The sequence below is a fragment of the Bison bison genome, unplaced genomic scaffold (assembly GCF_000754665.1).
Source record: "Bison bison bison isolate TAMUID 2011002044 unplaced genomic scaffold, Bison_UMD1.0 scf7180017864262, whole genome shotgun sequence".
Lineage (NCBI taxonomy): Eukaryota > Metazoa > Chordata > Mammalia > Artiodactyla > Bovidae > Bison > Bison bison.
Window position 1 is genome coordinate 1,878,997 of NW_011494834.1, and position 17,947 is coordinate 1,896,943.

The window sequence follows — 17,947 nt, forward strand, 5'->3', positions numbered from 1 at the left end:
ATTTTTTTTTTCCTATGTTGTTGAAACTGGTAATTAGAAATGGAAGTTGATTTCTTTCAGGAATCAAGAATTTTGTTTTGTTTTATCACAAACACTTCACTGAAGTATTATATATTTTGTGTTACATCACAACAAATGGTCAACAGTGTAAGACTGGACCACTTTAATGATGCTAAAATAAATTGGTAGGCTCCCCTGCTGGTTGTGTGACATCTAATTCTTTGCCAACCATTCTTGCAAAGGTTTATTTTAGCACCCATTGATAAATGTTGTCTGAACCAATATTTCACTAGGGGTTGCAAACTGGTGAGTTTCACCATGTTTCAATACTTATTTATTTAACAAGTTCCCCTGGAAACATTTTCAAGATGGATTCTGTATCCATTTATCATGATCCTATCCATCTTTTAAATTTCATTGTTTTCTGGACCTACTAAACAATGAAGGCTTATTTTGTAAAAATTTTTTCCTCAGACCACAAATCAACTATTTCTTCAAGGAGCCACAGATCTCTTTAATGGATAATAGAATCTGTCTCATACCAGGTTCCCTAGTAGATAGATTTTGGTGCAATCTTAGGGTAGCACAAGTAACGGAACTGGAAAGTGAAGCAGCAAAGAGTGGGATTCAAGGTAAGATAATGCTTACTCAGGTTTTTGCTTTACTCTAAGCTTAGTTGGAGACATATCCTTGCCAAATACATCTGTGTGGCCATGTGGGAATCTCCAGAAAGGTTTTATTAAAAAGTCATGCTTTGGGGCATACACAGGAGAGAAAAGAGGGGATTAAGTACATCTGAGTGGCTCATTCTTCTTTTATTCGCCATTTGTCAGTGCTCATCCCTAGCAATTACTTTTTGCACTTTATTTTTGCATCATCAAAAACTTTCAGGGGCTAATAATTTGGAAGTCAGAATCTATGTCCCACATTGAGACATTTTATCTACATACAAAAGTTGTGAGAGGGACCAGAACCCTAGAGGTATGCTTCATTGGCTTGGCTTTCAGAGTGGCAACCAAACGGTAGAACCTGATGTCTTAGGTCAAAGTATTGGTTGGGCCCATGCAGTGAAACTGACTGAACATGAAGGGAGTTAGTGAATTGGTGGCAACTGAGGTGGAACAATCATCCCAGGGCCTTGGAATTAGGTGAGACCAACTCTGTCAGGAAAGATACGTGCAATACGTTTGAGATAGAAGCTCATGATAACTATAAAATATAATTTTAAACAATGTTTATTTTTTTCAATCTGAAAAGATTCATGCTTTAGTAGAAAGGTGGTACTCATAGAAAACAAAACGTAGGCTATATGAGTTAGGATACTGCTACAGATCACATAACTTTCACCACTTTCCGTGAGCTGAGAGTCAGTTTTCTGACTATATTTAAATTAAAGAGAGGCTGGGAAATAAGGTTTAGCTGTATTCCTGGGGAGAGAAGTAAATTGGTTTTGGAGAGTCAGTTTATGTCACATAGATAATATTTAACAGTGGAATATTTCTAAAGTATTGTAGCGATGGTCTTTTAAGTAGTTATTATTTCTTTTTAGAGGTTAATCTGCAGTATGTCACAGAATTCACAGATGTTTGGCCAGATGTAGGACTTTTCTGGTAACTGTCATGGATTTAATTCAAAATTAGAAAAGAGTGAAGCAATAAAGATAGGAAATTGGACATCTCAGAATATTCATGTCATGCTATACCTGAATCACATGTTGATAAAATTTAGGTTGCTAATTTCTTTTATATAGTCTAACATTCAGGTCAAGAGGATATTGTTACTCTTCTATAATGCTGAAATGGCAACATAGCAATAATTAATTTGCTTATTAAAACTGGTTTAATTTTTGTGTGGTGAGAGCTATCAGCTATTAAGTGAATTTTATTTTGATCCATTTAATGTATTTCAATATAAAATTTATTCTTGCATATTTACGAATCACTACATATTTTATAAAGATATGATTCAGTATTGTTACTGTTACATAAATATTGGAAAACAAAGTAGAACATACCATGTGGCATAATATATTTTTTTCTGAGAACAAAAATTTCTTTTATGAAAAGAAATAAGATATAGTGCTGTATGCATCTTATTCTGTCACATCAGAATGTAGGAAATGTCTGTGACTCTTCCTCTCAATGATGTTAAAATCAGTGGGTTCAGATGATGGCAGCCTGATACTCACACTGAAAAGTTCTTCATCTGCAATTTACGTAGTGGTTTTAACATCTGCTGATGAACATTGCCTGAGTATTTATTCTTTTTTAATTTTATCATTCCTTTTGGATTTATTAACTGTGATTATTTTATAAAGTAGAGCTATGCTTCATGAATTATTTGATTTTCCTGAAACAGTCCATACAGGAAAGGCAAAAAATTCTTTCCCTTTTTGTATTTTATAGCAGTTCTTAGAATGGTGAATCTTGAATCCAGCAATGATAATCAATGATTTTGCATATATTAGTGTGAAATAATACATTTTTAGATATTATACATGTTTCAATACACTGCTGTCTTTGTTCTTAATGAGTTCAAATTACCCTCTTTTCTAATGGAATGTGATTGTCTGCACTTAAATAATAGTCTCTATAGAAATGATAAGGAGTCCCAATCTCATCTTGTACACATTCTACTCAGACCTTAAGTCAGTTATTTCTCCGAGAAAGTTTCTTTTAATGATGAATAGAATTTGGAAACCACAAGCTGTGCATTTTTTATTCATTGTTTATATTATTTGTCCATTACAGGTGTTCATTGTTCTTATAAATCTTTATAGTGAACAAAGATAATAAACAGGTCATTTTAAAGAAAAATGTTAAATAAACTGTGAATTCATACTTATATTTCTAAGTCAAAAATTACAGGTTTTATTTTATGTATGTATGTATTTCCACTCTTAATTCTGAAAGTATAATCTTTTAATAATTTTAACATTAAATTTATATATTGACTAGTTCAAAAACAATTATACTAATTATGCTACTTACAAGAAGACCAATGAATGTAGATTAAGATTTGCGTGTGTGTGTTTTGTCCTTGTATATGTCTTGTTAGAGACATGATATGAGACATGACGATCCCATACTGTCAAAATACTGAATTGTAATACTTATCTGTGTGGTTGTAATTCACCTACAAAGAAAAAATTTTAAGTTTTTTATCATCAAATTGATATATAGTTAGTTTAGTTATTTTCCGTTTATTCTTATTTTTTGAAGTTTACTTTGTTTTTTCCTTTTGTTTGATTTTTAAATTAATGCAAAACATTTATATAGTTCCAAACTTAAAACTATGAAATAAGTACATTGAGAAAGTGCTTACTTGTATATTTATGCCCATATCCCATTCTCCCCTTCTTTAGGAAGTAACAATTTTTATTAGTTTTTAGTTCATTCTTCCATTATTTCTTTTAAAGAATATTAGCAAATACGTGTTTGTATTTTTTCTACTTCTTCCAGAACAGAGAGCCTATGTTCATCAGTCTGCACCTTGTTTATTCACCTAAAATTGCATAATTTTTGTAGTCTATTTTAAAAATAGATCCCTAGACATGAGATTGTTAGGTCAAAGGGTAAATCCATATAAAATTTTACTAGTTATTGCCAAATTCCCTTCAATAGAACTGTATCATTCTGTGTTTCATCAGATTTTGAAAATAAGCATTCCCCTGTCTCTGACTTACTGAATCAGTCTCCAGGATTTGAGTTCCCAGGTGATTTGGATGACTGCTCAGGCTTTTGGAAGCTTATTCTAAACAAATTTAAAGTTGAGCATGGAACTAAATCCAATCAATTACTCACTTGATATGTGCTAGGTATTATATTGTACACTAGTGAGAGAAATCCAAAAAAGGAGCATAATTTTGTCTCCTTTGGAGGATTTCATAACCTAGTTAGTGGAGAAGACACATTTATACACAAATCATTGCAACATCATGAAATTATTGGTATAATAGAGATGTACGCACCCATTCCAGTGTCCTTGCCTGGAGAATCCCAGGGATGGGGGAGCCTGGTGTGCTGCCATCTATGGGGTCGCACAGAGTCAGACATGACTGAAGCGACTCAGCAGCAGCAGCAGCAGCAGCAGAGATGTATACATGGTACTAAGGAAGCACAACAGAAGGAGCATAAAAGCTGTCTATCAGAATTGTACCTGGTATAGATTTGGGTATGCTGCTTCTGCTTAGTCGCTTCACTTGTGTCCAATTCAGCAATCCTATGGACTGCAACCCACCAGCCTCCTCTGTCCATGGGATTATCTAGGCAAGAGTATTGGAGTGGGTTGCCATGCCCTTCTCCAGGGGATCATCCCAACCCAGGGATTGAACCTGGGTTTCTTGCATTGCAGGCAGATTCTTTACTGTTGAGCTACCAATGAAGCCCAGATTGGATATAATGCTCTTTATAAAAGCAGAAATGTGTATTTAACAAACTGTTTACAAAATGCATTTAATGAAGTCTTCTTCTTGAGAAGAAACAAATCAAGAGTTTAAGTCTGAATTTATCTCATTTGTACTTCTTCTTCGCTTGGTTTATTCTTAGACATAGCTTCCAGTTTTCAGGTTGGAACTGTTATGGACCTCTATAAAGATTTTTCAGTTTAAGATAATCACAGCATGCAAAGTCCTAACATAATGATATTTTCAGTGTGAAAGCACGACCATAATCATGATCATAGTGTGGTCTGCATAAAATAAATAATGTTATTCATGTAGCTGACAGGAGAGAAGATAAAAGTCAATAAAAAGAGAATTATTTATTAAAAAGATCTAATGTTACAAGAACAGTACACAGAACTATTATCTGACTGTGCCTTCCACATGGTATATACCATTATATATAATATATATACAGACTGTATACAATATATTTAATGGTTTGACATGGGGTCCACAGTACCTTCATTTGGGTATGCAAAACATTCAGTTTCATGAAAATTTTAATAATGGGGAGTCTTTTTTTCTTCATAGTTCAACTGACAATATACAAAAATACAGTCTCTTTAGTGATTTAAGACTGCGTGGTTACTAGTCCATCCAAGAAAAAGCTCACTGAGTATAATGTACCTTGATAAGAAATGATGTTCTGCTTTCTACAAAGTAACAGTATGTAATAAATAAGTACATAAATGTTTAAAACCTGTTTTTTAATAGCTTCATGATGCAAAATACATATTCTGTGAATATTGAGTGAAACCATTCCATATCACTGATTCCTCTAATACCTCAGACATTCTACATTTAAGTATTCTGTCAGATATACACCATCTATCAGCTAGTCAGAAATATTGGTTAGGTTGAATTTTCCATATACTGACATTATATTTCACTGGGCTTTGTTTTATAACTCAGTTCTTAAAGTCTACTGTGTCATTTGAAACACCACAGAAAATGAAGAAAATGATTTGATTTATCAAATATGAAGTAAAAGTTATTGCCCATTCTTTAATATTTTTGCTGCATTTTTCAGATGTACAATCTGCTTCTGCAAGCTATATCATACTTGAGAGAGCCCATATTTGCCTGCTAAACAATTAGCATTCTCTCTATATGCAAAGTCCAGTCTCTCCCACTTCAAAGGAGGTGCTCAAGGAAGGCTACTTGGTTGTCATTTTTCACAGGTTTGGATATCTACCATCTGTGGTAATATACTACAATAATCTATTAACCAAAAGAGTCTTCTTAATCACTTCTGGTTTGTTTAGGGGTGTCTTGGACATAATTCCCCTCAAAGAGAGTGAGTAAGCAACACAGACAGTGGTCCTGTGTCTCTGAAACCAGTCTCTGAGGATGTTCAGAACAGAAACTCTAATCTTTCTTCTGATTTTATAAAGATTAACCTCTAAAGCTAGCAATTTGAGCTCAATACTGCTTCATTTTGCTTGCTATTAAACGTGTGAGAATTAACAGGTTTAGAATTTACAAAGAAAAAAAAAAGGAATCAACCTTTTGTTATCATATTAACAACACCTGTAAAGTGGTAGTTTCTCCAGGCTATTCTTTTGGCATATGACTTTGCAATAACTATCCTTTCAGGCATCTTCTTGGGTCTAATGTGAACTCTGGCTGTTCTCATATTTTTTAGAATGTCTGTAAGAAATTATCACATGTAAAACTTTAACCTAGCTTTCCAACAACCTACCAAAGATCACTTATTTTCAAGTTGATTCTCAAATAGTAAACGGGTATTACCTCTTAAGCAGAAGAAATAGCAGAGCCCCTGTACTGAGGTCATGTTTCCACACACAGCTTAATTTAAAAAAATCAATTTATCCAAGAGGTCCTCTTTTTTAATAGTCAGTAAGATTTTATTAATGGCATGTAATGCATGGAATTGTTTTAAAAAATCAACATTTGTTATGCTTCACCATTTTAATCCATAGACAATCTGTATGTAAAACTACTTGCAGAACAAAGTTTCATTGTCCTTAAAGTTATTTGCAGTTAGAAGAAAACCTTGGGCCTAATTCAATACCTTTTTTGGAAATAGGTGGGGGAATGGGAAAGCTCTGTCTTTTATTCATTTTCAAATTAGCACCCTTGGCAGCATGTCAGTATCTGCAGCCTTTAGTGATCATCTATACATGTATATATAATGACTTTAAATTATCTTTTGTTATTAAAAATAAACATTTATTATATTTTCAGCTAGATAACATAGTACTTGATGAAAACAATAGCACTTCAGTTCATTTGGACTCACTTTCTATTTACCTTGCACTAATATAAATGGCTTACTCCCTACCCTAATAACTGGCTCTACGGATGCATATAGAATAGCATCTGACAAATTTTGCTATTTCATAATGCAATCATACAATATTTTTGTGGGAAAATTTTTGTGTACTATCCTATAATTGACCACACAATTGAAATATTTTTTCATATCTCCTGCTGGCTTGTCGATTAGTATAGTCAGATGAAGGAAAAGTTAAAAACAGTAGACTTGGAGTGTTAAGTGAATTTTTCATTCTGTTTTGTATTTGTGTTTGAAACAGATCTGCTAGAGACCACTTACTTAGCAAATGGATGGCACACACTCAGGGTCATCAGATATAAAATCAAATTCCAACATACTAAAAAAGTAAAGAATACATTTGACAGAAATTACTTTTATTTACAAAAATTCATTACATACAATCTGCATATTTTTATTGGACCAAGAACTGTCCTCTCCATTTACAAAAACCAAAGCAACAACAACAACAAAAACCTGATGTATAAGTAATATTCCCCTCAATCTCCTATAAGTGCACCATGTATAGTTCCAAGTTTTTAACACTCATTCTCAAGGTCCTGAGTTTCCAGTTACATTACTACTCTATTCACTGTAGTTATCAAGCTAAAGCGAAGAAAATCAAATTAAGTCTGAAGTTTTCACCAAGGAGTTGAAGGAATCATCAATGCCAAAAGCAACGTTACTGATGAAGACATGGAGAGAGTGTGGAGGGCTGACTGAGCACTAGTGATTTTCCCACCTGTGAAAAGGAGAAGTATTAAATAGACAGAATTATTTTGGCTTTGCCTGAGGTAGGATAAACTCATTTTTTAGGTATGTTAAGACAGATGAATGCAATATCAATCCTGTTTCCGATGAGAGCATTCCTTGTGTTTAGGAAACAAGAGGTTGTCTGGGGTTCTCAAAAGATATACTGAGGGCAGAAGTGTATATGGAATAGTGTCTTTAAAAGCCTGTGTCACCTTGGACAAATATATATAATCAAATATATATAAAACATCAATCAAATATATCTAAAACAAATATATCTAAGTGTGACTTTCAACAATGAGAAACTGATGGAAAACATCCCAAATTCCAGGTATGAGAATAAAATAATTTCTATAGTGCAAAATTCAGGAAATGGAATAAAAATAATTAGCAAAATTCTGTGGTAACTAGAATTTATATTTCAATGAAGTAAGATTTTAAATTTAATCATAAAATATTTAATTTATGTATGGATCTTTAATTGATTTTACAGTGAGCAGGCTTAAATTCTGGATTTGTTTGAATTGAGATTCTCACACCAAACTCAGCAAAGAAGAGGCATCTTTCATTACTCTTGCCAGGGCTTCCCAGGTGGCGCTACTGAGAAAGAACCTGCCTGCCAATTCAGGAGACATAAGAGATGCTGGTTTGATCCCTGGGTTGGGAAGATCCCCTGGAAGAGGAAATGACAACCTCTTCCAGTATTCTTGCCTGGAGAATCTCATGGACAAAGGAGACTGGCAGTCTACAGTCCATAGAGGTGCAAAGATTTGGACATGACTTTCATCTTGAGACAAAAGCATTGTATGTAGTTAATGTATTGGGGTGGCTGCCTGATTAAACTCACTAATTTGGATGGATTTTTGTGAAGTAGTTTTGATAGTGCCATAAATTTACAAACCAAGTATCATTCTTAGATTTTCGGTTAATCAAGCCAGAAGCCTTGGAACATATCATCATCATGATTGATTTCTAATGAATGCTTACTATATGCAAAGTACTGTACTAAGCCCTTTATACAGACTATCTTATTTGATCTTCACAACATTCCTATGCAGTATGTGCTATTGTTTATCTCAGTGTTGCTGATGATACTGGGGCTCTGCTGCTGCTGCTGCTAAGTCACTTCAGTCATGCCCGACTGCTAGCGACCCCATGGACTGCAGCCCGCCAGGCTCCTCCGCCTATGGGATTTTCCAAGCAAGAATACTGGAGTGGGTTGCCGTTGCTTTTTTAAAGCCATTGAGTTAGGGATTACGGGAAAGATATGCTTTTATGTGTTATCTCTGTTTAAAAAATGATTGGCTTTAATTAAAAACATAATGACAGATTAATAATAAAATGTACCAACAAATTTTTGGAATCATCCTTCTGTCAAGCTATCCTCTCTGGCCAGATTGGGTGTAACAGAATTCTAGGTGTGATTTTTCTTACAGGATAGACTCTCAGTTTATTTTCCAGACATATTTAAGAACTGAAGAAACCTTTGTTTTGTAAACCACACATGCATATACCCAAAGCAGCAAATCTTCTTTCCTTTGAAAATTTTTACAGCTAAGGTGCTAATAAAATCTATTATTCAACATATTGGACAACGTTACATATATTTCAACTTGTACAAAATGGGGTCATTGTGAAGTGCATGGCCACATGTGAGCTATAAGAAAGGTTTGATGGCAAAGCCTCACTGGAGTGTGCATGCATAATAAATAAAAACTATGAAAGCATTCTTTCTATTTATATGAGAGTGGCTGCATGCTTGTTAAATCAACTTACATGACACTTGTACAAAAAAACCTCCTCACTTTCAGAATGTTAAGTAGGGTATATGTCTCAAATTCCACATAGAATCCATGAAAGAAAACCATGCTATTTCAGCATAGCAAAACACAAGCAAAGAAAAAAAAAAAACATTGAATCAATTTCTAGTCTCAGATATGAAACTAATTAACTATTTCACTTGAGCAGGTCATTTAGCTTCTTAGGCTTTTAGGTTTTAGAAAAGAGATAAGAATGAAACCTATTGTTGCTCCTGTTTTATGGGTCTAATACCAGGAGACTGAACATTATTAAAGCTCAGGAAATGGGTTGACTGGACTAAGTATTATCAACTGAAACATAAAGTTGACAATTTCACTTGAGAATGATTGCTCAATAAATAATGCTCAAGTGCTGTGCTATGCTTTGTCACTCAGTCATGTCTGTTTGGGACCCCAGGGACTGTAGCCTGTCAGGCTTCTCTGTCCATGGGATTCTCCAGGCAAGAATATAGGAGTGGGTTGCCATGCCTTTCTCCAGGGTATCTTCCTGACCCCGGGATCGAATCCGGGTCTCCTGCATTGCAGGGGGAACCTAGGTCTGCTGCATTGTGGGTGGATTATTTACGTCTGAGCCCCCACAGAAGCCCAAATAATAATGTTCATAATTACCCATTAATTAAATGTACATTAAACATTTTTTATTTAAGGCTGTAATAAAAATTGCCTAATATTTTTTCAATGACAGATTTATGTCTTTAATGTAATTTTTTGCATTTTATTTTCACAAACTCAATGAAATGATTGCTTTCTTCTGAATTTGTAAAATCTCCCTTCTTATAATCAGTTTTTCTCTTGCTGATATAATAATGGTGGCAGTGGGTATGAATTCCAGTTCTTCCTCTTAGTATTAATAATAGTATGATCTTAGGCAAATTACTTAAATTTTCTCCATAAAACAAAAAAAAATGCCACCTACCTCGTCGATTGTTAAGAAAATTAAATAAGTTGTTAAGCATTTATGATTGTGTCAGACTTATAGCAAGGGCTCTATAACTTTTCTATAAAAGTTAGAAATTATTAATATTGCTGATAATAATTATGATGTTCAAATAAATTCTAGCGATCTAGTATACAGCATCATGATTGCAAATAATAAAATGTAACATATATTTGAAGGTTGCTAGAACTAAGATCATGGCATCTGGTCCCATCACTTCATGGGAAACAGATGGGGAAACAGTGGAAACAGTGGCAGACTTTATTTTGGGGGAGCTCCAAAATCACTGCAGATGGTGATTGCAGCCATGAAATTAAAAGACACTTACTCCTTAGAAGGAAGGTTATGACCAACCTGAATAGCATATTCAAAAGCAGAGACATTACTTTGCCAACAAAGGTCCATCTAGTCAAGGCTATGGTTTTTCCAGTGGTCATGTATGGATGTGAGAGTTGGACTGTGAAGAAAGCTGAGCACCGAAGAATTGATGCTTTTGAACTGTGGTGTTGGAGAAGACTCTTGAGAGTCCCTTGGACTGCAAGGAGATCCAATCAGTCTATTCTAAAGGAGATCAGCCCTGGGTGTTCTTTGGAAGGAATGATGCTAAAGCTGAAACTCCAATACTTTGGCCACCTCATGCGAAGAGTCGACTCATTAGAAAAGAGTCTGATGGTGGGAGGGATTGAGGGCAGGAGAAGGGGATGACAGAGGATGAGATGGCTGGATGGCATCACTGACTCAATGGACATGAGTTTGAGTGAACTCTGGGAGTTGGTGATGGACAGGGAGGCCTGGCGTGCTGCAATTCATGGGGTTGCAAAGAGTCAGATACCACTGAGTGACTGAACTGAAGAATGTAAATTCAAAATGTTCTCACCACAAGAAAGAATTAGCAATTATATCATCTGATGGAAGTATTAGCTATATTTTTTTTCAATATATTTGTGTACAGATGTATAATATATGTGTATCATATCAACTCTTGTATACCTTAAATTTACACAATGTTAAATTTCAGTTATATTTCAAAATAAAGCTGGAAAAAGAAAAAATGCAATGAAATTTATATTTTTAAATTGATAAACCTAATACTATTTTAATTTTAAAAAACATTCCTTTAAAAATTTCCTGCCCCTCACTGTTCATTATCTAATGATAAAAGCAGTCACTACAATAGAGAAAGAGATATATTAAGCTAGAGCGATAGGGAAAGGCAAAGGAGAAAGGGGAAGATAATCCAACTGAATGCAGAGTTCCAGAGACTAGCAAGGAGAGATAAGAAAGGCTTTTTAAAGGAACAATGCAAAGAAATAGAGGAAAACAATAGAATGGGAAAGACTAGAGACTAATTTTCTCTTCAAGAAAATTAGAGATACCAAGGGAACATTTCATGCAAAGATGGGCACAATAAGGGACAGAAATGTTAAGGACATAATGGAAGCAGAAATGATTAAGAAGAGTTGGCAGGAATACACAGAAGAACTATACAAAAAAGATCTTAATGACCCTGATAACCACAAAGGTGTGGTCACTCACCTAGAGCCAGACATCCTGGAGCGTGACGTCAAGTGGACCTTAGGAGCATCACTACGAACAAAGTTAGTGGAGATGATGAAATTCCAGCTGAATGATTTCAAATCCTAAAAGATGATGCTGTTAAAGTGCTGCACTCAATATGTCAGGAAATTTGGAAAACTCAGCAGTGGCCATAGGACTGTAAAATGTCAGTTTTCATTCCAATCCCAAAGAAGGGCAATGCCAAAAATGTTCATACTACCATGCAGTTGCACTTATTTCACATGCTAGCAAGGTATTGTTCAGAATCATTCAAGCTAGGTTCTACAGTATATGAACTAAGAACTTCTAGATGTGGAAGCTGGATTTAGAACAGGCAGAGGAAAAAGAGATCAAATTGCCAATATCTGCTGGATCATAGAAAAAGCGAGAGAATTCTAAAGAAACATCTACTTCTGTTTCATTGACTACACTAAAGCCTTTGATTGTGTGGATCACAACAAACTGTGGAAAATTCTTAAATAGGTGGGAATACCAGACTGTCTTACCTGCCTTCTAATAAATGTGTATGTGAGTCAAGAAGCAACAGTTAGAACTGGACATGGGACAATGGACTGGTTCAATATTGGGAAAGGGAAGATCAAGGCTATATATTGTCACCTTGCTTATTTAACTTATATGCAGAATATATCATGTGAAATGCCATGGTGGATGAAGCAGAAGCTGGAATCAAGATTGCTGGGAGAAATATCAACAATCTCGTATATGAAGATGATACCACTGTAATGACAGAAAATGAAGAGGAACTAAAGAGCCTCTTGAAGAAGGTGAAAGGGGATAGTGAAAAATCTGTCTTAAAACTCAACATTCAAAATACTAAGATCATGGTATCTGGTCCCATCACTTCATGGGAAATAGACAAGGAAACAATGGAAACAGTGATAGACTTTATTTTCTTGGGCTCCAAAATCACTTCAGATGGTGACTGCATCCATGAAATTAAAAGATGCTTGCTCTTTGGAAGAAAAGCTCTGACAAACCTAGACAGTACCTTAAAAATCAAAGACATCACTTTCCCAACAAAGGTCCATCTAATCAAAGCTATGATTTTTCCAGTAGGCATGTATGGATATGAGCGTTGAACCATAAAAAAAGGCTGAATGCCAAAGAATTTATGCATTTGAACTGTGGTGCTGAAGAAGCCTCTTGGGAGTCCCTTGGACAGCAAAGAGACCAACCAGTCAACTCTAGAAAGGAAATCAACCATGAACATTCATTGGAAGGACTGATGCTGAAGCTCCAATACTTTGGCCACCTGATGCAAAGTGCCAGTTCTTTGGGAAAAAAATCCTGATGCTGAGAAAGGTTGAAGGCAAGAGGAGAAGGGAATGACAGTGGATGAGATGGCTGGATGACACCACCAACTCAATAGACATGAGTTTGAGTAAACTTCGGGAGATGGACAGGGAAGGACAGGGTTGCCTGGCATACTGCAGTACATGGGGTTGCAGAGTTGGACATGACTTTACAACTGAACAAGAGCAAAACCAGTTTAAAAGCAGTATTGCAAAGCTCACATGGCCGGCAGCGTACTTCTTGTGGTCAGGGAAGACTGGGGAATTTCTCAAATAAAGATATTCTAATGAGACTGTTAACTCCTTCCTAGATGTGTGGAAATTTCACAGTTGTGGGTGGGCCACCATGGTTTGTATCAATCAGAGGATCATATAGTAATCTGGCTTCCCAAGTGGTTCAGTGGTAAAGAATCTGCTTGCCATTGCAGCAGATGCAGGAGACTTGGGTTTGATCCTTGGGTTGGGAAGGTGCCTCGGAGAAGGAAAGGGCTACCAAGTCTACTATTCTTGCCTGAAAAATACCATGGACAGAGGAGCCTGGCAGGCTATAGTCCATGGGGTGGTAAAGAGTTGGACACAAATGAGCAGTGGAGCATGCTTGCATATAACAATCAGAGGATAAGAGTAGAGAACCTTCAAAGTCTCTGAACCATGTAATCCATCATGTTAATTTTGATGAGTTTTACATCATGTTAATGTTAGTGGTTACCAAATTAAGCCTACTGTGTCAAAACTTACCTGAATATGATGGGACCCTGATTTGGGAACTAGCGGTTCCATCTCCTCCTTCACCATATGCTCGCACTTCAATGATATAGACTCCAGCATCGGGGAGTGGGACTACTGCTTGAGGTTTCTGCGTTTCAATAACTTGACCGTTGCTGTGACCCTCTTGCCTATAAAAAACCTGGAAATGATGATAGATTTTTAATCATTTGATAGTCAATCAAGGATTCCAAAAGCTTATTGACTGCCTCCTGCATATTGCATTCTGAGCTAAGTAGAGGGAGCTTACAGCTTAGGCAGATATGCAAGCCAATGCAATGTATATGTTATATGCAGCAATGGAAGTGTATGCAAGGGGCTATATGAATGCAGAAGAGAGTTTAATCCCCTCTGGTGGTTTAGGGAAGGCTCCTAAGCAACTAAACTGCCACCTAAGAGAAGGTGGTGCTGAGCTAAATATTTAAAGATAAGTAGAGCTCACAAATGGGAGAAGGAGAGCAGAAAAATTTTGCAGAGATAAGAGAAAATGAAAAAAACATCTAAGTAATAAGAAAGCAATAGCATTAGAAGACAGTTGAGAATAGTGAGAAATTGAAGCTAGAGAAGTAGGCAGCAAGGGGGCAGATCATTGAAAATGTTTTATTCCTGGCTAATGAAGTGAATAGTATCCTGAGGAAGAACTCAAAATTGTTATCTTCAAATCATCTGAAAGGAGTAATCAGAAAGTTTGTTAAATATATCAATAATAAAACCTTAACACTGTATAAGATGGCTGAAAAGTTAAAAATAAAAGAGTATTTTTAGTTTTACTTTTGTATTTACTTTTTGGTGAATTGGCATTTGGATATATTGGATAGCCAAGTTAAGGCTTTTTTCTCTTTTAAAAAATATTTACTTAATTTATTTGGCTGCTCTCACTCTTAGTTGTGGCATGTGGGATCTAGTGTCTTGAAAAGGAATTGAACTTAGGTCCCCTGCATTGGGACCATGGAGTCTTAGCCACTGTATAACAGGGAAGTCCCAAGTTAGGGCTTTTTTGACATTTGTTCATGGTACTAGAATTACACATATATTGATGGTAAACAGAGTTTTAGAACTACAGATTAGGACACAGAATTAGCTTGTGTGTAGAGGTCAGTAAACTAAGGTTGTAGAGATTACACAATTTATACAAGATTATATGTTCAGTTGTGAAAGTAATTGCATTAGAAGATTAGTAATCTGATGATCAGTTCAGAGGTGTTTCACTGTATCATACTGTTTCTACTCATTTGCCCCCCAGTAAACTTATTTGTGTGTGCATAATAGTCAAGTAGCAGCAATGAAGATTTTAAATGCATTTTTATTCAGTTTCATTGTTTTTGTGGTTTTTCATAATTGTGAGTATTATAATTTCTTTTTGTAATGAAGAGAACAATGATTTTGTAGTCATACAGACCTGTATTCAAAACAGTCTCCTACAAAATAAAACAAAAAGCAATTTCCTACATATTTCAGTCTGAGAAAATTTGGGCAAGTTGATAACATTTTTAAATTTCAAGTGCCTATACTGTAAAGAAAAACACATGTAAAAATGTCCAGCACAGGATCTGGTAAGCTTAAAGAGAAAGTAACTTCTTCTGTTGCTATTATTGTTCATTGTCAGTGGTCAGTATTTACATCATAAAAGATTAACTGCATTGGAAAACTAGAAAAAATTATAATAGATTTTGCTTATTAAAAATGTGCTTGAACTTGACTAACCTACATACAAGAAAAAAAAAATTAAATGTAAGTTTCAAGTATTGAAGCCTGCTTGTACTTAATCCTCCTTTTTGCATTCTGGTAACATATGCTCCCTCTATTTTACTTCCTCTGTCTTTCATGGATTTGAATTTACTTCTGGTCATGGGAGAGAAGTAAATTCTCTGTAAAAGTATATAACATGTGCAATAATTCTATCTATTGAAATCCTTAGAAGGAAGGATGCCATAACTTCAACATAGTTGGGAAATGAAAAAAAATCATGGAATATTTCACTGGGTATCTCATGTAGGACAGGCACAGTGATATATACTGGAAATTTAGAGACTAAGAACACATGGTTCTGCTCTCATGGAACTTACAGTGGAGACAAACAATGCAATCAAGTGTTCTGTGTACTGCAATAGGAAACATATTTGATGCTATAGCCATGTACAGAGCAGTACAGATTTGGGAATCAGAAGCTCTTCTTGGAGGATGCCTATAGCAAGTTTTTTTTGGCTTTGAAAAAATGACAATTGTATCAGAATTTATGATTCTCATTTTGACTGTAGTAGCATAAAGAATTAGAATTCTGTTCATCTACATTAGATAATTAGAAAGCAAATTTATGGCAACAAAATAGTATGTAAATTGGTGAGGATTGGCAGGGGAGTAACTATTTTAGAGGACATTGTTATTATGGTTCAATAAATTACAATTCTTATGACAATGAAAAATGCAGCCAGTAATGCATATGTTGCTGTAAAATCCAGAGTTGAAGAAAAAATTGTGGATCAGTTGAGATTTAGAAACAAAAGGTAAGGGCAGGAAATATCAGTTAATGGCAGCAAAAGGAGTTTGAGATTAAATGTGGCTTTTACCAATATATCCAGGGAGATGTAGTGCTATGAGAGAGTAAGTGGGTATAATAAATGAAAAGATACATTAAATTAATGAATGGTTAGTCTTAGGTGATTTAGAGAATATTCATTCATTGTAAAATCCTGATTTAGAAAAGATGAATACAAATGACAAATATGAGATGGTTAAGGAATTATCAAGACATGTCAGAAATAGTTATTGACAATAACAAGACCAGGGAGTACTTTGAGAACCTGGACATTTATAGATTGACTGTTACAATAATGACTATCTCCAGACATAGAGAAAAGTGTCTATTTTCAAGACTATTCTCAAATTCTACTTAAAAACCTGAGAACAGTGGGTTAGCCAAAGAGATGATTCTAAACAAACAATAATGTGATACTGCTATTCTCAAAGGCATGATCTGGTATTGGCTAATCTGTACATCTTATGGTAAAAGTAATGTTGTGAGTCAGTCTAAAAATATAGCAGAATACATTTTTGCTAGTTTTGCCCACAAGTGCCATTGGAAGGATGGATCTTATTAAACAAAAGGGCTATCCACCAGTACTTCCCAGGTGGTACAGTGGTAAAGAATCTGCCTGCCGATGCAGGAGACACAAGAGACACAAGGTTTGATCTCTGAGTAGAGAAGATCTCCTGGGTTAGGAAATGGCAGACTGCTCCAGTATTCTTGCCTGGAAAATTCCATGGACAGAGGAACCTGGCAGGCTATAGTTCATGGGGTTGCAACGAGTTGGACACAACTGAGTGACTGAGAACACACATACAGTCACCAGCTGAGCATCTTGAGGACAATTGCTCTTCACAATAGTGAGTGATGAATCCAAAGTCCCAGTGGCTGTGGGTGGGTGAGGAGGAATCAGTGAGATAGTAGAACCTAGGTGAAAAGAAGGTGGGAGCACAAGTACCAGTGAGAAGCCCTGCTGTAAGATGACTCCAAGGAACTTTAAGAACTGGATTTCCTGTTGGCAATTTCATGTGTGTTTGCATGTTGTGCCTTTCAGTCTAATATCCCCCACTAACATTTCCATAAAGTCTTCTTTGTATATGTTATTCAGTTCAGTTCAGTTGCTCCATTGTGTCCATCTCTTTGCGACCCCATGAAATGCAGCACACCAGGCCTCCCTGTCCATCACCAACTCCCGGAGTATACTCAAACTCATGTCCATTGACTCGGTGATGCCATCCAACCATCTCATCCTCTGTCATCCCCTTCTCCTCCTGCCTTCGATCTTTCCCAGCATCAGGGTCTTTTCAAATGAGTCAACTCTTCGCATCAGGTGGCCAAAGTATTGGAGTTTCAGCTTCAACATCAGTCCTTCCAATGAACACCCAGGACTGATCTCTTTTAAGATGGACTGGTTGGATCTCCTTGCAGTCCAAGGGACTCTCAAGAGTCTTCTCCAACACCACAGTTCAAAAGGATCAATTCTTCGATGCTCAGTCTTTCTTACAGTCCAACTCTCACATCCATACATGACCACAACG

The 17,947-nt window shown here is 35.7% G+C and overlaps 1 protein-coding gene across 1 annotated transcript in view; it reads right to left on the reverse strand.

The window, feature by feature from the left end:
- The window catches only part of CNTN5 (contactin 5), a 671,487-nt gene that overhangs the window by 5,146 nt on the left and 648,394 nt on the right, over window positions 1-17,947 (reverse strand). Inside the window, exons 22-23 of the mRNA XM_010848232.1 lie at window positions 17,227-17,336; window positions 13,859-14,027 (exon numbers count right to left, since the gene is read on the reverse strand). Coding sequence (XP_010846534.1) covers window positions 13,859-14,027; window positions 17,227-17,336 — 279 coding nt within the window. The remainder of the gene's footprint in view (window positions 1-13,858; window positions 14,028-17,226; window positions 17,337-17,947) is intronic.